Source organism: Macaca nemestrina, chromosome 4 (assembly GCF_043159975.1).
Source record: "Macaca nemestrina isolate mMacNem1 chromosome 4, mMacNem.hap1, whole genome shotgun sequence".
NCBI lineage: Eukaryota > Metazoa > Chordata > Mammalia > Primates > Cercopithecidae > Macaca > Macaca nemestrina.
In genome coordinates this window covers 48,118,572-48,142,304 of record NC_092128.1, presented here as the reverse complement: position 1 = coordinate 48,142,304, position 23,733 = coordinate 48,118,572, and the positions used below count along the sequence as shown (strand labels likewise).

Below are 23,733 nucleotides of genomic sequence, written 5' to 3'. Positions count from 1 at the left end.
TGAGAGAACTTTATTACAAGGCCTTTATTGTCATCTAAAGGACCATCTGAGCCCTATATCATGAGGAATGGAAACAGCACATGATTTGTTTATGATCTGCATTAATGCTTGCTGGGTAAAAATAAAAGTTCTTAAACATGACAAGGACATAAAATAATACCAAATTGTCCCTCTGTTAAAAAAAAATCTATAGCTATTTCTGTAATAATAATAATAATAATAATAAGGATCTTTGCCAGTTTGAAAATCTCAAAATATCAGATTTGAGAATCTGAAAATATCAGAATCCACTCTAAAAACACTCTAAAAGATAGCATCCATTAAATATATGGGTGGACATGACATACATTTTACTACATAAATTTTGAAACAATAACAAAAATAATTTTTCTCTAATAAACAAATTTCTTTATAATGGCAACCCCATGCAAAATCTCTACAGTTTCACAGGACATTAACATCAACTTGAAAACAACAGTGAAAATTTAGTGCACATTTTGTGAGAAACTAAGATTCAGAGAGCAACGTGATTACTCTCACATGGCAAAACTAGGCTTAGAAAACAGTTTTTATTTTATTCCTTCCACAATATTCAACTGCCTTATAATTTTGTCTGAGTAAAACTTTATTATCAAAGGAAGAGAAACACCTGACAACAATAACACAAAAGGCAGTACACCCATACAGTTGGAGGAAACACCTTTCTGAAAAGATATCAAGATGTGTAGTGCTATTTTAAAAATAAACATTTGACAGAAAGTAGAACTTAGTGGTTAAGACTGAGCTTTTGAGGCAAAATGAAGGAATTTGAATTCACATCTGAATTCAGATCAAGTGCTCTAATCGAGGCAATTTACTTCCAGTTTGCCTTAATTTAATGACTAAAGTAACTCTCTCGTTTGTTTACTACTGTGTAGATAAAAAGATAAAATAGAAATAATGGCAGGTAACGAATTTGATAGTCTTTATTAAAAGCCTCATAATGACTAAAATTCACTGATTCTAATTTGTTAATGGCATGGACTAGAGTATTGAATATAAACTTGTAATAAATTAAAAAAACACAAAGGTTAAATTCAGATAAGTGAGTTTACACACATTCAATTGTTAGACACCTTTGGAAAAACATCTTTGATGTTCACAGAATAGTACAACATAAATTTGGAATGTGAAAGAATCTTAGAGCTCATGCAGCCAAATTTCTAAATTATAGAGATCAATAATCTGAGGTACCAGAAAGTGAGGTATCCTGTCCCCAGTTACAAAATCATCCACTAAACCTGGCCCGCATTTCTTAATGCAAAACAAATTTTCTTTTCTTTCCTTAAATCAATTTCTCATTAACATCAGTTTTTAAGGATATCATTCATTAAACTATTCTAAATAGTTACCATTATCCATTTCCTGAAAGTTGTCATATAAATTCAAATAATTCGTTTCAAAAAACTGGAAAAGAAATATTTCCCAAGGAAAACGGAACAGTCTTTTATAGGGATGCAGTTAGTGTAATTCAACAATACCTTCGGGATATGGAACTTTCAATTAGAACTGAAGAAAGATCAAGTCTTACAAGGGAATATGAAGTCAGATAATGGGAGAATAGAATTTAAGTTCTTTATATAAATGAACTTAGCTAGTAATTTGCTATAAAAGAAAAGGAAAAACTAGGTTTTAATGTACCCATGGCAATTTTTTTCTTCACCAATTTTTCAACTTAAGTATCAAAATGTTTCTTTTCCTCAGACTCTGTAGTCTTTGTAATACACATAATGAGGTGCAAAGAAGAAGGCACACTTTGTTCTTAAGCTTTAGCATTATAAAAACTCATCTAAAAGACAGTGGATTTTAAATCTTCTTATCCACATGTCCTCATTATACCCCAGTTAATTTTGTATAAGTATCACAAAAGACCATAGAACATTCATGTTGCTCCTTTTGGAGGAACAGAATTAAGCATTCTTTCCTTTGTACATCCACAGAGCATTGCACACGTTTTTATTGTAAATCAAATCTACTATGCATCATTGGCCTTAGCTATTTACTCCTTTGATCACTGAAAACTTGGTGAGTAGATATTTTATCTTATTTATTGCTGACTTTCCAGTGTCTACGATAATGTCTGCCAAAAAGTAGGTGTTGAATCAGTATTTCATAAATGATGAAAAACAAAGAATGAAGATCTCCTTACTAAGGAAAAGTAGCTTTATTCATAAAAGCTTCCACATATAATTATACCAAGAAACAATTGGTATTTTCACAGTAAAGAAATCTCAAATTATAAGTGTCCACAGGAATTGGATATATAAGATATGAGAATTATTACAATTGTTTGATTTTAACGGCCTAAACTAGGTTTTAATCCCACCCCACCATATATTTGTTGTGTGGTATCAGGCAGATGGGTCTCAACAACCTTACATTAAAAAATGGAGATTAAAGTACATCACCAACCTATCTCACAAGTTCATTAATATTAAATTAATAATGAATAAGAAAAGGCTTTGAAAACTATAAAGCACTAAGAAGATACAATTATTACTTACTTATTATCCTGGAAACAACCCATACTAAATAGTATATTAGTGAAATATATTCATTTCCACAGACATAAGGAAAAGTCAATATTATGCTAAAGAAAGGATAATAAGGCTTATTATCCTTTCTAGGATTTCTATATTCTCTATTGTGTTTCCCATACTATTGCTTCCTACAGACCAGGAGAAACAACATTTGAATATGCTCACCACTATAAACACCCTCACTTTCAAAAGCTTTCAGAATAAATCTAATTCAAAATGTGGTTGTTTCTAGCATATGGCTATGTAAATGATGAAATAAGAAAACACTTTCTAATTAAAAACAAACATAATTTTTTTTTATTATACTTTAAGTTCTAGGGTGTATGTGCACAACGTGCAGGTTTGTTACATATGTATACATGTGCCATGTTGGTGTGCTGCCCCCATTAAGTCATCATTTACATTAGGTATATCTCCTAATGCTATCCCTCCCCCGTCTCCCCACCCCACGACAGGCCCCGGTGTGTGATATTCCCCTTCCTGTGTCCAAGTGTTCTCATTGTTTAATTCCCACCTATGAGTGAGAACATGCGGTGTTTGGTTTTCTGTTCTTGCGATAGTTTGCTGAGAATGATGGTTTCCAACTGCATCCACGTCCCTACAAAGGACATGAACTCATCCTTTTTTATGGCTGCATAGTATTCCATGGTGTATATGTGCCACATTTTCTTAATCGAGTCTGTCATTGATAGACATTTGAGTTGATTTTAAGACACTCACCGGGATAATTTCAAAACAAAAAGAGACATTATATTAAGACTCCCCCAGAAAGAATGCTTCATCTTTAATATTTCCGAACCTCTAGTTAACCTAAAGAAGAATATAGGTACCTCTCTGCTCTGCTGGAGAAAGCAGACCTAACCAATTAATTGACAGAAGTAATGGTTTCTCCATTCTCAGCTAAGTGATTTATGGAAACATACAGAAATGCAACTGGACTTTGTACCTAGGTTTTTCTTTCATTCTGGACATAAAGGGGCAACAGATTTCTATTTTCTATTTTCGTTTTATTCAGAGGGGTATATGCTCCCAAATGAGCATGCATATGGAATTGTAACCATCTGTTTACTTCTGTTTCCCCTCCAGACTGAAAGTTTACTAAAGGAATCAACCATATCTAAGTCATCTTTTTTATTCTAGCTATTAACCCAATAATTGGCATGTAGAAAGTGCTCAATAAATGTTGACCGGATAAATTAAATAATAAAGCACAGATATAATAGATTAACTTTTCTCTTGAAGTCTAACATTCCTTTGTACTAGCCTGAATTTTAGTCTCTGGATTTTAGTAATGTATGTAACACAAATATGATGTTAGTATATACTTACACACATTAAAACAGATAGAAATTAAGCAGACTGAGTTGCTTAATATGTAAAAGGATGCATAAATGATTTTATTAATAAAATTAATTTATTGTTTCATTCGAAACATTTCTTGAACGTATACTATATTATAATGATAATGCCCAGAAGATGGGATGCAAAGTCAGGCAGGCCTCATGCTCTCAAGGAGATTAGTGACTGGTGAAAGGAAGGATCAAGGAAATGCTTGACAGAGGCAAGTGCTGGAGCCATGGGACCACTGTGGAGGGGCAGCTGAGTACATCTGGAGGGAGGGGTTATATGAAAGTCTTGTATGAAAGACTTCCCAGAGGGGAGATTCTTGAACTGAGGTTTGAAAAGACAGTAAAAAGTAATTTAAAACAAAGAAAGAACTATTCCAGGCAGAGTGATGCAACCATAGCTCTATCAATAGGGAGAAGGTTCCCTGCAGGAAAATGGCAGATGGTGAGGTAAACATAGAGAAAAAGAAGGATCCCCACATATCAAATTTGAAACTTGGTGTTGGAAATGATTATATTTCAAAGACACTGGTATCCATTTAAAAGAAAAATATCTAGGTCTTTGTGTTACTGATTGTATTAGTCCATTCTAATGCTACTAATAGAGATATATCCAAGACTGAGTAATACAAAGAAAAAGATATTTAATGGACTCACAGCTCCACATGGCTGGGAAGGCCTCACAATCATGGCAGGTGGGAAAAGGCACATCTTACATGGAGGCAGCCAAGAAAGAATAAGACTCAAGCAAAAGGGGTTTCCCCTATAAAAACATCAGATCTCGTGATGGGGGAGATCTCAAGCATGGGGGAAACTGCCCCCACGATTTAATTATGTCCCACCAGGTCCCTCCCACAACACATGGGAATTATCGGAGTTACAGCTTAAGATGAGATTTGGGCGGGGACACAGCCAAACCATATCAGTGATGTAATAATATTGTTTTTTCATTGTTAGTAATGGAAGGTAAGTTATTCTCAGGGAAAAATAAAACAGCCAAATGTTAATCTTCTGAACTTTAGTTAAGAATGATAACATACAGGTACATCTACAGCAAGTTGAACTTAATCTTCTCTGAAGACTGCAAAACTCAAGTCACTTTATGCAAAGAAGACTATGGAGACAAGTATGAATGAAAATGGGAAACAGCTAATACCACTACATCTAGCTTACTTAACATTTTATAATTTTTGTCTCTAAATCCTGTCTCCTGGGAGCCTGTTGAATCACAGTCTAACTCATTTAGTTATAAGTGAACAGTATTATTTATTTATTGGCTTTTTATTTTGCCTCTCTAAAAAGCAAAAAAAAAAAAAAAAAAAAAAAAAAAGGCCATCAACAGTTTAAAAACTTAAAAGTTGTTTTCTTTTTTTCCCTGTAACTAAATTTCAAAGCTAATGAAAATATAATGAATAAAATTACAAGGTATAAACAAGTAAAGATTTGAAATAACAGAAAACTTCTGGAAACATATTCATTATAATAATAAATCTTTAGCCTTTTAAAGATTAAATTTCTCAGCCTGCCCAATGTCTGGGCCAAGAATTATCAAGGACAGTCATGAAAATGATAAAGTCACCAAGACATACTGAAGTACTTAAACTCTAAAAATAAAATTTATACATGAAATAATTATAATTAGTTAATGGATATTAATTATGGTATTTTTCATTTGTACTAATTATTGTTCTCTTTTTTCTTTCATATTTCATTTTATTACATTTAGCATCATGCTGCTATTCCTGCACATACTGAACAAGCATGGGATTTGAATATTATACTTCTAAATAAATGAATTACTCAATCTCCTATGACCATCTATACATACTCCACCTTCAAAAAGTACATCAATATTATATCATTAAGAAAATAGTAACCTTCTCTTCTCCAATATGCATGACATTTTTGGACAATGCAATTTTGGCACTGGCACTTATTTCAGTGAAGAAAAACTTTGTGGTTCTATGGCATTCATCATTTGACAAATGCAAGTATCTTCCTTATCAATCAGCTCCTATTGAACTTACTAGCACTGACTGTGGAATCCTTAAGGGCCCATTACATTTCTGAAGAAGAAAGCTAAGATGAAGGACATGCCACTCCGAATTCATGTGCTACTCGGCCTAGCTATCACTACACTAGTACAAGCTGTAGATAAAAAAGTGGATTGTCCACAGTTATGTACGTGTGAAATCAGGCCTTGGTTTACACCCAGATCCATTTATATGGAAGCATCTACAGTGGACTGTAATGATTTAGGTCTTTTAACTTTCCCAGCCAGATTGCCTGCTAACACACAGATTCTGCTCCTGCAGAGTAACAATATTGCAAAAATTGAATACTCCACAGACTTTCCAGTAAACCTTACTGGCCTGGATTTATCTCAAAACAATTTATCTTCGGTCACCAATATTAATGTAAAAAAGATGCCTCAGCTCCTTTCTGTGTACCTAGAGGAAAACAAACTTACTGAACTGCCTGAAAAATGTCTGTCAGAACTGAGCAACTTACAAGAACTCTATATTAATCACAACCTGCTTTCTGCAATTTCACCTGGAGCCTTTATTGGCCTACATAATCTTCTTCGACTTCATCTCAATTCAAATAGATTGCAGATGATCAACAGTAAGTGGTTTGATGCTCTTCCAAATCTAGAGATTCTGATGATTGGGGAAAATCCAATTATCAGAATCAAAGACATGAACTTTAAGCCTCTTATCAATCTTCGCAGCCTGGTCATAGCTGGTATAAACCTTACAGAAATACCAGATAATGCTTTGGTTGGACTTGAAAACTTAGAAAGCATCTCCTTTTATGACAACAGGCTTATTAAAGTACCCCATGTTGCTCTTCAAAAAGTTGTAAATCTCAAATTTTTGGATCTAAATAAAAATCCTATTAATAGAATACAAAGGGGTGATTTTAGCAATATGCTACACTTAAAAGAGTTGGGGATAAACAATATGCCTGAGCTGATTTCCATCGATAGTCTTGCTGTGGATAACCTGCCAGATTTAAGAAAAATAGAAGCTACTAACAACCCCAGATTGTCTTACATTCACCCCAATGCATTTTTCAGACTCCCCAAGCTGGAATCACTCATGCTGAACAGCAACGCCCTCAGTGCCCTGTACCATGGTACCATTGAGTCTCTGCCAAACCTCAAGGAAATCAGCATACACAGTAACCCCATCAGATGTGACTGTGTCATCCGTTGGATTAATATGAACAAAACCAACATTCGATTTATGGAGCCAGATTCACTGTTTTGTGTGGACCCACCTGAATTCCAAGGTCAGAATGTTCGGCAAGTTCATTTCAGGGACATGATGGAAATTTGTCTCCCTCTTATAGCTCCTGAGAGCTTTCCTTCTAATCTAAATGTAGAAGCTGGGAGTTATGTTTCCTTACACTGTAGAGCTACTGCAGAACCACAGCCTGAAATCTACTGGATAACACCTTCTGGTCAAAAACTCTTGCCTAATACCCTGACAGAAAATTTCTATGTCCATTCTGAAGGAACACTAGAAATAAATGGCATAACTCCCAAAGAAGGGGGTTTATATACTTGTATAGCAACTAACCTAGTTGGCGCTGACTTGAAGTCTGTTATGATCAAAGTGGATGGATCTTTTCCACAGGATAACAATGGCTCTTTGAATATTAAAATAAGAGATATTCAGGCCAATTCAGTTTTGGTATCCTGGAAAGCAAGTTCTAAAATTCTCAAATCTAGTGTTAAATGGACAGCCTTTGTCAACACTGAAAATTCTCATGCTGCGCAAAGTGCTCGAATACCATCTGATGTCAAGGTATATAATCTTACTCATCTGAACCCATCAACTGAGTATAAAATTTGTATTGATATTCCCACCATCTATCATAAAAACAGAAAAAAATGTGTAAATGTCACCACCAAAGGTTTGGACCCTGATCAAAAACAGTATGAAAAGAGTAATACTACAACACTTATGGCCTGTCTTGGAGGCCTTCTGGGGATTATTGGTGTGATATGTCTTATCAGCTGCCTCTCTCAAGAAATGAACTGTGATGGTGGACATAGCTATGTGAGGAATTACTTACAGAAACCAACTTTTGCATTAGGTGAGCTTTATCCTCCTCTGATAAATCTCTGGGAAGCAGGAAAAGAAAAAAGTACATCATTGAAAGTAAAAGCAACTGTTATAGGTTTACCAACAAATGTCGTAAAAACCACCAACTAAACCTACTTCAAAAACGAACAAAAAAAAAGCTAAAGACTGCAGTTGTGTTAAAAACAAAACAAAACAAACAAACAAAAAACAACGTAAAGAAAGATTACTTTTGAGAGAAAAGTTTAAGCTTCACCAATGCTGCTCCTGACCAATGGAAATATGTATAACGTCAGCATTTTAAGTAACTGGCTTCAAGGGGTACTGTGGCAACCAAATAAAATAACTCCATTTTCTAAAACTTTCATGTAACTTTTATGTCTGGACTACAGTTAAAGTGGACAAAAACATTTCTGTATTTTTTTTAAGTATATAAGAGTAGTTGAACTGAGCAATACCTCCTCCTGTGTTGTATTACACATATTAGCCACGAGTTTTTGCAGTGACCAGATAAACTTGACACGTGGTGTAATAAAATGGACAAATTCTGTAGAGTAGACACAGTGAGTATGTGGACCTCTTTTATAAGGAAAAATACATTTTGGATTAAAATCAATTGCTTTTGTCTTGTTTTGTTTCTAAATAAAGAGTAATTTCTGGGAAATATCATCTGATCAGATATCATTTAAATGACAAAGTTTTTAAAAGGTGTTTTTCTATAATGAAATTTGGAATGCTAAGAGTAAGGCACTTTCCTTGGGTGATGGGATTGCCTACATTTTTATAAAGTCTCAAATACGGATTTCAGAAAGCATTTAATCAATATCAAATGGCAATCATAATTTGTATTTAACCCTTTAACTATTGACAGAAACTCTAGGAAATTATGTATTCACTTAAGGATTTTAACAAGTAGCTTTTGGAGTAGATTAAATTATTAGGTTGAGACAATATAAATTCAGTATCTGAGCAACAGAAAGTCTTATTTTAATTATTGGCAGTAGCTTAGTTTTAGGCTGCTTGCTTCTGTTTTTTCTTTTCTTTTTTTTTTTGAGACGGAGTCTCCCTCTGTTGCTCAGGCAGGAGTGCAGTGGCAAAACCTCAACTCACTGCAGCATCCACTTCCCAGGTTCAAGCAATTCTCCTGCCTCAACCTCCCAAGTAGCTGGCATTACAGGCATGCGACTGAATCTCCGGCTAATTTTTGTATTTTCAGTAGAGACGAAGTTTTGCCATATTGGCCAGGCTGGTCTTGAACTCCTGGCCTCATGATCCACCCACCTCAGTGTCCCAAAGTATTGGGATTACAGGCATGACCCACCATGCCTGGTCTAGGCTGCTTGCTTTGCAGAAACTATTGCCAAATTTCATTATGACTTATGCTCTAGGTATAATTTTCAAATCTCTCTCTGATTCAAAACAGTTAAGGAGCTTCACTGAAATAACAAGCAAATAACTTAATAATTTACTATATTGAAACATGGCAAGGAAACAGCATGTTTCAGTCCGAGACTAAGATTTTAGAATTATACCCTAAAACATACAGGATTAGTAGTAGAAGTTTAACAGGTTCAACTTTCTGAAATTTCTTTTATTTAGCTCACCCCAATATAAAAATGACACAATTCAGATACTTCCAGAGTTTGCCACAAATTTAAGAGGAATGATGTTAACTAAAGGAAAAGCTTCTAAAACTATTTTAAAGTAAAAGAAAAAATTAAGAATTTAATTTTTTAGTCCAGTCCTCTAAGAATATATTTAAGGCACCTGAAACCCACAGCTTAAAAGATTACAAATCATTGAATTGAAGTGCCAAGTACATTAGCAGTTATTTAAAAATCTTATATAGGGAATATAAGGATTTCACTTAAAAAAAGAGAATTAAGATTTTTGAGGATTTCAATCATTTTTACAAACAAACCCCCACAGTCCTGAAAAAACAGAAGTATTTGTGTACAAAGCAAACATTCTGAGACAATACAATACCACAGTTTTTATAGGCAAATTGTTTATCTCTCAAAGTTACAAAGCTTTCATGTTAATTGCTATTGTGTCTGCTCATAAGCAACTTTTAACTTTTCTTACAATGGCTTTCTGCATAATATCAACATCCCACTGGCCTATAAACATTTTCAGCACTGTAGTCCTATCAATTTATTTGTTAATATTAGACATTTCTTTTGTGATAGCATTGACAGTTTCCAATTAAATCCTAGCTGTTTTTGACAGTGTAGAAGGCAATTGTTATGAACTTCTTAAAACAAAAGGACAAATTGAGTTAATTTTAACACAACCAAAACATGAAACTTGCGAATTCAACGTGTTTCCCAAACACAAATTTTACAACCTGATGATTCACTATCACACAGAGGCTGACATTAGAATTTATCAGCCAGACATGCTCATACATCATGAGAGGTTTCAGCACCACAAACAGAGCTTTACAGAGCTCAGCTATTTGTCAAAAATATAGGAGCTGAAATACAACCTATTAGGATGCAGGCATAGTGTAGGTCAGCAACAACTTAAGCATGTACCTTGTATGTTTCTTTGAAACCTATGTGCCTGAAGAAGTATCACAAACATATCATAGCACTGAGAATTCATTTTAATCTACATATTTCTTTTAAAATTTGTTATGAAATATGCATTCTCAATAGACATCTAGCAGTGAGCACTAAAATGAAGTATTTTTGTTACAACCAAAAATATACAGATGCTCAAGGCAAATCATGAACTTACTTATCTGATTAAATTTTAATATAAATTTCCAGTGAGAGAGAAAAGACATCTGCTTCAATGAGAAGAGTGTTTCATACTCTCTCTGTTACCTCTTAATCCTCACATAAAACTAAGCATTGGTCAAAGTACTCAAAGCATTTAACTTGCAATTTTGTGATATGATATGAATGCTCCTGTGGCAAAACAGAACTTTACCTATAACAAATAAAACTCTAAAGTTTACAGCTGTATGAATGCCACCTAATCTGTTCACCTTGTATGGAGAAAAACACCTTGGCACAAAAATAATTTTTGAAGAATTACATACTTTATAATTTATAGTACAAAATAAAATTAAGATTTTCTAACAATAAGCATGCCCAATTGAATACAAAAATATATAAAAACAGTGTGAGACCAAATATATAATTTATAATGTATATAATTGTCAGTAACGCTAAGCAGCAACAGGTTGGCAGACATATGCTAACCATTTTACGAAGAAAGAAATGACATAGATTTATGGTACATATACTAGTCATTTAATACTTATTTTAGTGCTAAAGTTTTTATTCTAATTAGACAAAGGAAGTTTAAGTAAAACTACACACAAACAAGCATAAGTTTAAAATAATTCCTTAGTTTATTCATTTAATTATCTTTTGTTCATATTCAATAAACATTTATTGTATGGCTATTAGTCATGAGAAAAAGAGAAACAGGACAAATTTTCTACCATCTAAAACTTATATTCTACTAGATTGTATTCTGGTTTATTTTCTTTATCAGTGTTTTCACAAATACATGTTAACTGTGTGATTTGGTAAAGTTCCAGCCTTAATCATTCATACTTTCACAAAATGATAATGCTCAGAAAAACTACAAGGTTTTTTTCTTGGTCTAAAATGCTTTACTTATCACAACTTTGATGTAAAAGCTTGCTTCAAATATAATATTGATCTTATTCAGTATATCTGCAGAAAACAGCCTAATACTATCCTTAGATTGGATAAATTAAGAGGCATATTTAGGCTGGGTGTGGTGGCTCAAGCCTGTAATCCCAACACTTTGGGAGGTTGAGGTGGGCGGATCACAAGGTCAAGAGATCGAGAACATCCTGGCCAACATAGTGAAACTCCGTCTCTACTAAATATACAAAAATTAGCTGGGTGTGGTGGCGTATGCCTGTAGTCCCAGCTACTTGAAAGCCTGAGGCAGGATAATCACTTGAACCCGGGAGGCGGCATTGCAGTGAGCCAAGATCACACCACTGCATGCCACCCTGGCAACAGAGCGAGACTCCGTCTCAAAACAAAACAAAACAAACAAACAAAAAAAGGCACATTTAGTTACTATAAATTATTTCTATGCATAAAACATGGATAACTGTTATGTGACCCCTATTTCAAACTCAAAGAGAAAATGAGAAGTGAATTTCAAAAAGGTTTATCTAGCACTGACAAAATGTCTATATATATCTTTACAAGGAGGAGAACCAACTTAATTAACTATACACATTAACTTTTACAAGATACTCTAATAACTATAAAGGATAATCTTAAAATTTCAGAGATTAATGTTTTAGATGAAAAATCCAAAATGTGTCAGAAACTAATAAAGCAAACAATAAAAACAACTAAAATGTTTAAAAGTATGCATGTATTAAGGAGTGAAAAAAACGTCAATAACATATCTCACAGCCATCAAAAATATGAGGAAATAATTCTAATTATATATGTCACTATACATAGTATCTTGGGCTTCATCACAATGCTGATTTTCTAGGAGATAGGGAGTAATGAATAGTAACTAAATTGTGGCTCTATTTTCTTTTATCCAATCTTTTTCCTCAAATTTCCCAAGACATTATAGCAAATAAGTAAAAATGTTTGTGAAGAATATGGTTGTCACCATTATATTTACTATGTTATATATTATATATATTATATATTACTACCATTATATATTACTATATTTAAGGATCCCGAAAGGATATTTTGCAATCAATTAAACAGAAAAGACTACAATGATCTTCTTTTTCAGATGCTAATATTTTCACTACAGCTTCGCTTCTATAATATCATTTTACTCTAATAAATGCACAGATAACTAGGTCGTTGCTTGGGAGAACTACAGCATTGTATTGGAATGCCATGTCTAGAAATGGCTACAATGAGTATCATGGAGTTTTGGGAAAAGACAGAACTGACTCCAGTTGCCACACAATAGTGACTGCTTTTATCTGTTCATTTGAAAAGTAAGGACTTGAGTGTTAAGAGTGGCCATGGCCTAGTTTTATGTTATTCCTCTAAAGGAAAATAAAAATATTATTTTTACAGAGGAGCAAAGTGCAAAACCAGAGTTAATATTAGCAGTCATAAAACATATATCAAATTCTAAGAAAAATTATTAAGAGGAAAAACTTTTAAAAAGAATATTACAGCAGAATATAGATTATTTCCAAAATTTGGCCTAAACATTTCATTTACAATATACACAGGAGGCTCATGAATTCAGTAGTATGCATTTAGAATTCTCAAGTGAGAAGACATCATATGAAATAGAACATGATTCCTTTTTGTTCACACTAAAAATAGACAAGCCTACAGAGATTTCAATTTACCTATTCTAGTTCACTGTATATACATCTCAGAAGGCTCCTAGCTCGTTTTTGAAATATGCCATAGAGCATATACCAACTAAGGGTGTAAATACCTCACAGATACGTCAATAGGACTTTTTCTAGGAGCAAACTGAATAGTTCAAATAAGTAATACATTCAAAGCTAGTATCATATATAATTTCAAAATTATTGTGAAGTGGCCCAGAGTAACAAAGCATAGCAAAAAGAATTGTGGTTGACCTTAGTAAGCCTTTTAGAAGGATGAACTATAACATTTGGAGACCTCACAGTACTTTGTATGTTTATATTTATCTTTTCTAACTCTACTATATCGCCAAGAAACTAATAGTATTATTTGACCATTGTAAGGAAAATCCAGCTTCTCATTAAAATATATGGTTCAGTGTCTGAAGTTATTGATTCAAAATCCAATTGTGATACTCCTTTGTAATGTTTACCAGCCTCTGGAACAAATAATGGAGTGAGCTTGGGACATAAATTAACCCTCCTAATCCTCACATTGAGAGAATCAGGGTGTAATAAAAGAACCTCCCTGTCATTTGTGGTACTAGACTCAAGGCTGGTAAAGACAGAAATAGTTCTTAAACCAATAAAGGTATCAATATTAAAGCAATATAGCTAAACATACCCAAATGGTCTTTCAAAAGAATACGATATAAAATTGAAATTCATTATCAGAACTGGGATTCAGGTCAGATACCTCTAGTAAACATCTCTTTAATAATGGTTGCAGAGAAGAATCATCTATTCAATAAAAAAACAAGAAATCATGTCTCTAAAATAACTTTAAAGCTCTTACCTTCCTATCCGTATTTCCTAGTAAATAAATCAATGAAACAAAATTCTAGTATAGAACTTTCATATTAAATCACTTATTTTATCAAGATTTAAAAAAAATTTACGTATAAAATATATGAATTCATATAAGTATATCATGCTAACAAGTCAATTCAAATCCTTGAGTGTAAAAACATTTCTTGTAACCACGGATATGGCATATAGAAAATGTATATAAAAAGTAGAAAACAAAATATTCATTTCTTTCTACAAACAACATCTTTTCCACACAAATCAAGAGGAATTAAGTGACTGCGGTGAAAAAACAAAAAAAGAACCACAACAAAAATAACTGTGTGAGGCTAAAGGGAATGAGGGTTTCCTTCCAGTGGATTATGTGTGTCGCAGTCCAGGGTCGGTCCTAAAGTGATAAGGCAACGCTTGAGATATTTTGTTGACACATGCATGCATAGAAAATAATAAACATATTATTAACATTATATTTGGATAAACATGCATTTATATTTACTTGAGTAGAAAGATTACAGATTAGGAAGGAAGGAAAAAGGAAAGGAAGAAAAGAAGGAAACATTCACTAAATTGTGAATATGTGCCAGATTAACAATTTGCTGTGCTCTTAGGAAATCTACTTCAGATCTAAAGAAGGGGTGTGGGAAAATGAACATTTGCTATCTTACAATATGACAGGCATGCTGATAGGCAGGCCTGCACATCTCTTTCTGTAGTATAATGTAATATATATTACATATAAATATGTATATTATATAATTACAACCCAATTTATGTGATCCTCATGAAATTTCTTTTTGAGTTCAGCATTAACATTCCAATTTTATATATCAGTCTCAGAGAAGTATTTCAGTATTTTTCCCCAAGAAAACATATGAACTATATGAATATATATATGAACAAATATATGAATGAATATATATGAATATATTCATATAGTTCATATGAATGCATATTAACTATAACAAAAATAATAACATAGAGAAAAAAAAACAAATGACTCAATACCAAGAGAAATAATAACAGGAACTTTATAAGCGTGCTGTAACTCACAACAATAACTAATAGGTGATTTTCTGGAGAGGGAAAAATCCATCAACAGAACATTCGATTCATTAATTGTTCCTATTATCTTCTAACTCTCCCCATCAGTATGTTCTTTTATAATATTCCTATCTCAGTTTTGCATCAGAAAATGGGGATAAAGAGTCTTTATTTGTCAAATTGCAGTTACTACTTATTTGCCAAAGACAAAGAACACTAGTTTATCAAAAAAGGAAACCCTATGCACATTCTTATAAATAAAACCTTTAAAATAAGAATATACATCAAGTTCCAAGTAGATGTAAGGCTAGGGACTTTTAAAAGAATTTTTCTGCAATTATTTCCATGCATCTACTTCACATTCCCAATCTACAAAGCTCTTCTCTTTCTCAGTCCCATTATAGGAAAATATAGAATGGTCAATTATATTTAACCTGCTTGCCAACTCTCCGATTACACTTATCATGCACAGTAACTCAATCTTAGCAGGTACATCTGCATAAAAAGTGAAGTTTGAGGAGACAGAAACTTCTCTTCAACATTTCCATCCTTGTGATTACTGACACTATAGGCACTGGAAACTCAGAACACCACCCACATCAACACCAACAGCTTGGAGAGTCAGATGTCATTGTGAGCTGATAATGCTTAGCTTTGTTGACTGACATGTAATCTATTGCAAATCTTGGGTTCTTATGAGTTCTACTTTATAAATTGTATAATGTAGTTCAAGAGAACAAAATTATTTAATATAGTTTAGGTGACATGGATTGCATATTGATAAAAGAGTTAGCAAAGAGTTTAAATAAAAACTGGACACCATCAAACTTATCTGTGTGATTAAAATCTATAGATACTCATAGAGGAAGCTGATCATCTATACGTCCGAGTGAAAGAAAAAAGGTGGTTCTTTAAAAGACTTTCTTAGGTTAATGAAATTCTATGGAATTAAACTGACACGCAGAAATATTTTTATGTATAAAGAAGCTCCTCAGTATTCAACGAGTACTAAAGTCACTATGTTGACCTATGTTCTCATCCCAAATGATATGACCAAGCTTAGTTGTTGTTACTGTTGTTGTTATTTTAATGACTCATTGTATGTTAGTGCTCCTTCCAAGGGTCAGGTCTAATAGTAGCAAGGTTTCTAAGCAGGGAAGCAAGGAGTGGCCCATGCTTTATTCACACACCATTTATTGAAGATCTACTGTGTACCAGACAAAATATTAGCTACTAGAGATTCAACACTGACAGCAATAGACAAATCTCCTGACATCTTAAAACTTAGAGTGAAAAGGTGAATACCAACAAATGAATCTGGCAATTACAATTCAGGGAATTAAAAGCATGATAGGCAGGGGGACAGATTATACATATTTGGGGGGTTACAACATTATCAGTTATTGTAAGATAGTCCAGAAAGGCTTCTAACTCAGAGCTAAGATAATCTTTACACAATATCCCAATTAGAGGGCAGAGAAATGTTAAGGGTAGACTAGGAATGGCATGAAGAGACTAATAAGCTGAAAATTTTTAGTAATGACAAGAGTGCTAGGCAACTGGGAGACCGTTCTGAAGGACAAAGCAGGAGCTGGCTTCAGAAAGAAAAATCAGGAGGTGGGTAAAAATCAAACTTTATTTTGTGCTAACCATGTTAGAAACCAGTATCCTAGGGAAAAAAATGACTATGACAAATTTAAAAGACCAGAATTAATTTATAAGGGTACAAAGATTCATTTGCCATATTTCAATCCTTTCTCCCTATATAGTCTAGCACCCAGCTTCCTCCAGAGTTAGAAATATGGGAAGACGTGGGAAATAAAAGAGAAAAGAAAATGGACATAGGCACACTCTATACTCCACCCTCTTAAACTTTCCCTAATCTGAAAACACACATACTAAAAAGCCTCACAAGCGTACTCTCAGAAACAAACACCCTTTATATTCAGTTATTACAGTCCAGTATTTGATGGATATCTAATTTCAGACATTTTAAAAATACACCCCCCATGAAATTAGTAGATGGTCAAAATGTCACTCCAGCTTTCCACTGTCTCCCCAAAGGACAAATAAATGAAACACAGCCTAAGTATTCTGGGTAATTTTATACATAGAAGCCCAAATGTAATGTGAAATTGTGGTTGATGTCTTTAAGATTGACCTAGTTCTATTTCCACTGTGTCAATTGTATTTCTTTTTCAGAAATTTCATAAATATGTTAACATAGAGTTTAACGAGTATATAAAGAGAAACAGATATAGGAAAAACCAAAAAAAGTACTGTGTCTAATTTCTTTAAACTATATTTTATATAACACCAGACATACTTCTAACTACCTAGATTTCATATCATTTTCTTCAGATAATATTTTGTAAATATTCTCTATTATGTTTCCAATTGGGACGCTGAACTCAAAACAACTTTAAGAGTATTTGTAGATGTACTGATCCACATAAATCAGATATCCATTCTAGATTTTCTATAGTTTCTTATCACTGTGCTCTCCTAAGAAGCAAAGTTTTATTAATATTATCTAATATAAGGTAGTCTAATTTGGATTATTAGAGTAAAAACTGCACTATGTCAAAGCATTTTTGAAAGCTCAATTTTGAGGATGAATTTTTATAGTATTAACTTATCTCTTCCATTATAAAAACATAAAATTTGGAGATATTTTTGCTATGACATTTTCTCAAAAGTGTTTTGGGGAACTCTGATACATACATTATGAAAATAGTTATTTTTCAATCCTTCAATAATGTTTTGTTTGAAAAATTTTTCAGAGATTTTCACCTGAAACCAAGGAGAAAATTCTAAACAAAAAATAAATAGGATAAAAGCACATCACATCCATCTTCCTATGACATTTAAAATACTCATACCTGAGTATACTCTAAAAAGACCTCTTTAATATCCTGATGCTAGCTCCTAATTTAGTGGAGAGGACTTCATCTCACCACAGATGTATCTGTTCCATTTCACTATGTATCAGTAATAGAAAAGGGCCAGGTAGCCTCTTAAACAAAATATTTACTAAATATATATAACAGAGTGATTTTCACTTTACTGATAAGGGAATTCTACCCCGATACTAGGCTATACTACTCAGGCCAGCTGTCTCAGTGTGAATACTCAGACTATCAGGGAGAATATGTAAGTAACTCGGCACAAATTGTCATCTTATTCTGGAAAAAAATGAATCCAGTTTTAGCTTTACAGAAACCAGAAGATATAAAACACCATAGTATCTATGAGACCAATGGCCCCTGATTTTGAAACTAAAATTAAATATGATAACACTCTGATTACATATCTATAAAGTACTTTTTAAGATATAAGATATTCTCATACATATTATGACTGGGATTTATTATCCATATCTACTCTGTGATGTCAAAAAAGTGATGCTAACCTACCTTGATGAATTATTGGTTGGTCACAGGAAGGAGAAATTGAATAAAAGTATTTTCAGACGAATCTGCAATCCCATTGAGTCTTTCCACTCCTCCACAGTGAGCACTATCAAAGAGCTGTGAGTGTCTTAGAAGTGATGGGCCTTATCAATAAAGATTTTTACTGTGTTGGGAAAAGTTAACCCTGTGATCTTTAAACACTCTGGCTTCAGAAAGGAATTTTCACATTAAACCTCTTCCAAAGTTCTTGACTTGAAATCTCAACATTACCATCATGATGCCACATTATTCTTTTAAAATATACTATTTCAAAATACGAAATAATTTTTACATGTTAATAACTTATTTTTTTATAGAAATAACATATGCTTTTTATACAAAATCAAGAACATACAAAAAAGAGGGCCTCACATTCTCCCTGTCTCCCAAATACACTCTTACAAAAGCCTGTCATTCTGCCTTTGACAAACTTTATAATATTATCTCTTGACTCCACTATTTCACTCTTAATCCAGACTAGAGATGCCCACACTTTCAAGGTATCATCAAAGACCTCTTATCTCAGAATAAAAGATGACCTCATTGCCCACCCTGTTATCCCCCTACAGTCCTCAAATCTCCCAATGATGTGACCAACATACATTACCATTATGAAGTAAATAGGTCAGTTGCTTATATGTCACCTTACTAATTTTTTTTTTTTTTTTTTGAGGCAGAGTCTTGCTCTGTCACCCAGGCTGGAGTGCAGTGGCATGATCTCAGCTCACTGCAAGCTCCGTCTCCTGGGTTCATGCAATTCTCTGCCTCAGCCTCCCAAGTAGCTGGGATTACAGGTGCCCACCAACACGCCCAGCTACTTTTTGTATTTTTAGTAGAGATGGGGTTTCACCATCTTGGCCAGGCTGGTCTTGAACTCCTGACCTCATGATCCACCCGCCTTGGCCTCCCAAAGTGTTGAGATTACAGGCATGAGCCACCGTGCCCACCCACCTTTTTATATTCTTTAAAAGTCCTAGGAGTAAATAGATTTTTCCCTCTCGTGGTATATTTGTTTCTTTCTAATCTTTACCAATTCTATTTTAGAAAACAAAAAATAATGAATCTAATCTACATCCCGTAGGGCAGCCCTGCAAGTTATTGATTATGCTAGCCTTTCTGTAAGTTTTGTTTGTTCCATACTGAAGAAACCCATGTGCTTAAAGCAATTCAGGTCACTCTTCTCTGGATATGATTCAAGTCATTAAAGTCTCTCTTCAAATGTAGTACCGGAAATTGAAAGCAATCCTCCAGGTGTGCTAATCTCTAATCTCTTTATGTGGCTGGAGTAGTATTAACCAAATTCCTGCACTATTTTCAAATGGGAGCAAAGCCGGCTGTAAATGGACAAGGATAATTCCACTTGATCCCAAATGATGTGGTTCACAGCATCATCAATGTCATCATCACCAGCACTTAGGAAATGCTAAGCATGAACAGACGTATAAACTCATTTAACCTCTATGAGAAATATTCTTTCAGCAACCATATTTTATATTATAGGTAAGAAAATTCAGGTAAGGAACTTTTAGTAATATCACTAGCAAGTTTTTATAGGTGGTAGTGACAGGGATTTGTTCTCCATGTTAAACAAATTGAAAGGTTGAATGGTGGTTAGCTTGCTAACACCTACTATAGTCCTTGGAATTCCTCATGTACACTACTATAATCTCTTAGACAAATGTCATTAAGCAGGTAGCAAGGGTAGGTCTTAGCATAACTTATTAGCATCAGCAATTATCAGAACAGCATAGAATTAAGAATCTCACTACAAACAGAAATGCATAAATCTAGAAGCTAACTACATATGGTCTTTGTCATGTTGAAATGCTGCAAAAAGATGGTGGGTTGGTTCACTTTCTAGTGGCAATAAGGTTTAGTGGAAATGTGGTAAACTTCCTCCACCTCGGCTATTTGATAGCATTTATAGTGGTATAGCAAAAATAAAGTAAGCTTTATTTATGAGAAGACTCATTCTGTATTCAATTTATAATGATAAGCATGCTGGAAGACCCATCTAGATACCTTATAAAAATGGTCTTTTCTACTGGAAGTAAAGAATTTTAATCAGTGCTAGTTGCTGATTATTCATTTCACTATTTCCTAATCATGGCAAAAAAAAAATATTTTAAGCCAGAATTCACGATTTTCCATTATGCAAAACACTGCCATATTGTTTTATCTACTTAGTAAGATCATTTTTTTCTATTTCATACACTTAGACCACATTGCTCAAAATAAGAAAAGGCAAATATAATCAAGTTTGATAAGCCAAGAAGCAGAGCAAATGATAGGAAAAAAATAATTTGATTTGAGGAATAAAAATATTAAATTACTACTTCAGTGCTCTGAATGATAAAAGCACAGAGTCAGAAGCAGTCCGTTTCTTAAAACTAAGTTGTATTTCAACAGCTCTAACAAAGGAGAACAGAAATTAGTGTTGGATTTTTATGAGAACTTTAATATGAATGATTTAAGAAATTATACTTTAAAAATCTCTTTCAGTTGAAGTACAGATGTATATGCTACAACTTTTGGTTTTGGTTTTTTGTTTTTAGACAGGGTCTCACTCTGTTTCCCAGACTGGAGTACAGTGGTGTGATCTCAGCTCCCTGCAACCTCTGCTTCTCAAGCTCAAGTGATCCTCCAGCCTCAGCTTCCTGAGGAGCTGGGATTACTGGTATGAGCCACTACACCCGGCTAATTTTTGTTTAAATGCGGTTTCCCCATGTTGCGCAGGCTGGTCTCGAGCTCCTGAGCTCAAAGCTATCTGCCCCGCTCAGCCTCCCAAAAGGCTGGGATTACAGGCCTGAGCCACCAAGACCAGCCTTGTGCTATACCTTTGCATAAACCTACTTTAAAATACAAAAAGGTATTCCATTCATTCTTTTCAAAATATTTAGTGAATGTGAATAATGTCATATTGCCTAGAGTAATCGTGATGTTTTTGTTCCACTGGAAAACAACAAGGGCCCTTTAGCTACAGGTTTTCTTCTGCTATTGTCACTTCAGCACTAGCAAAACTAGGGTGACAGTCTCATAAAGAAAATAACCAAAGGCTCTCACTTTGTCCAATGATGTGGCAGCCCTCCAGCACTGGCATTTCCTGCCCTAAATTAACTCCAGGGGCCATAAGATCAAAGTAAGAAGGAAGTAGTGTGTCTTTCTGCTTAGTTGTGGTAGCTACTTTGTATTACATGGGCAATATAATTCATTGTTTCTTATATAACTGCTTAAGCCATTTTAAATTGTACTAGGCATCTGCAAACAAACGTTATTACTTGTTCCAAGTTAGGTATACTTGTAAATAAAACCCTGCAAAATGACTCACAATAAATCAAAGTAGTCCTACAAGAAAACAGAAAGCTAGAAAAAGATTAGAGATAAGGTCCTGCCAATAGATACTTCTATTTTAAAAGAAAAAAATCAGCTGAAGTCCTATTTGGTTCTCATGAACCTGAAAGTATAGTTAGTTGTTTTGCCAGAAAAGAGTCCCAGACATTATTTTTTCACTTGCCTGGAATAGCCTGGCATTTCTGCACCCTCAAGTAATAAAACTTACTTGTAAAACCCTTCAAGGCAACAGAGATTGCCTGTATTTATTTTCTAGGAAGGAAAAATATTGAAAATTATGATGTATTCAAAGACCACAACTATAGGAGGAACTACCATACTGCTAAATGTTTTTTAATTGACATGATTTTTTAAATCATCTCTGTTGATCTCTTTAAGATTCAATTTGACTATTGTGAGAATAATGAACAAATAAATGAATGTGATATCCATTTGATATCTAGTATTTCACCAAAAAAAAAAAAAAAAGGAATAAGTCTGGATTTTTTTTTCTTTGCCCTATTTACATTGTACAATGTGGGAAAAAATTTTGGAACGGAGCTAATAAAAGATCTAAATTAAGACACAATTTTAAAGCTTTGGGAATTACAGTGGCGCTATTACCCAGAAGCAAAAATCCTAAATGAGTCTATGAACAGGTAACAAACTACACAAAACAGGTAACAAGGGCCAGAGACTGGACTAGATTGATATTTCTTTTTGTTCAATAAGTATTCACTAAGAATCTAAAATGTTAGAAGCTTCAGGGGATAGGCAACTTCCCTGAAACAATTTAGAGAATTACCTATGGCGGGAAAAACTATGAGAAAGTAAAGAGATTTTTTTTTTAATGCTATAGCAATTAAGCAGCTTCCAAATATATTTTGGGAAAATTACAGATAGTAGTAATTAGCCTAATCCTGATATGCAAGTTAATCATCTCCCCCATCTAGAAAGTTGTTCTTTTTGTAACAGAAGACACATAAAATAGTGTCTATTCATTTTATAAAACTAGCAATAAACCTCAAATTCCTCAAGTAGAAACAAAACACATTTTTCTCTGAATAAAAAAACCTATTTTGAGCTAGGAAAAAAGAACACCTATTAAAATGTATTTTGCCTGCTGGAAATCTGGTTCAACTCACAATTTCCCAGCAAAACGAAAAACTAGGATAATTCTTTCTCTGACAAGATTGCTTGTGCTGTTGGCAACACTCTTCAAAAACTGAAACTCTAATTTTTAATTCTACAGTTACCTCCTAGCCTTCCATGGTCTCATCCACTAAACCACAGTTAGAATTACATTTCCTACATATGTTATTTTCTTGGAGTTCAATGAATAAGACTGAAAATAAAGATCAGAAAAGAAAGAGGAGAGACTCAAATTAAGGAAACCAACTAAAAACAGTGAGACATAAGAACTTTCCTCCCTTTTAAGGCAAGGGAAGAAAAAAGGGACAGAAAAAAGAGTTGGGGCAAGAAGGAAAGAGGGAGACCAAGACTCGGGGGATTTCAGAGGACAAAGCCTTCTGTCTACTTTAAGAAGCTTATTTGGCCTCATTAAATGTTGGTTTGTGTCTATTATCATCTGCTCTTCACTGCCCTGTAAAACAACAACAACAACAAAAAAAACTGGTTGGCAAAGGTAGATATGACATGAAGTAGCAATGACCTGGCTAATATGAACCTTTGGACAAGATCATGTCTTTCTGAGCCCAG

General features: G+C 33.8%; 2 protein-coding genes across 15 annotated transcripts in view; one reads left to right on the top strand and one right to left on the bottom strand.

Annotated features, from left to right (window-relative positions):
* The window catches only part of LOC105475274 (leucine rich repeat neuronal 3), a 33,600-nt gene extending 24,920 nt beyond the window's left edge, over window positions 1–8,680 (top strand). For both annotated transcript variants that reach the window (XM_011730375.3, XM_011730374.3), the window contains one exon: window positions 5,652–8,680. In XM_011730375.3, coding sequence (XP_011728677.2) covers window positions 6,010–8,148 — 2,139 coding nt within the window. In that variant the 5' untranslated portion in view covers window positions 5,652–6,009 and the 3' untranslated portion in view covers window positions 8,149–8,680. The remainder of the gene's footprint in view (window positions 1–5,651) is intronic.
* The window catches only part of LOC105475279 (inner mitochondrial membrane peptidase subunit 2), an 886,283-nt gene that overhangs the window by 449,871 nt on the left and 412,679 nt on the right, over window positions 1–23,733 (bottom strand). The gene's annotated exons all lie outside the window — the stretch shown is intronic.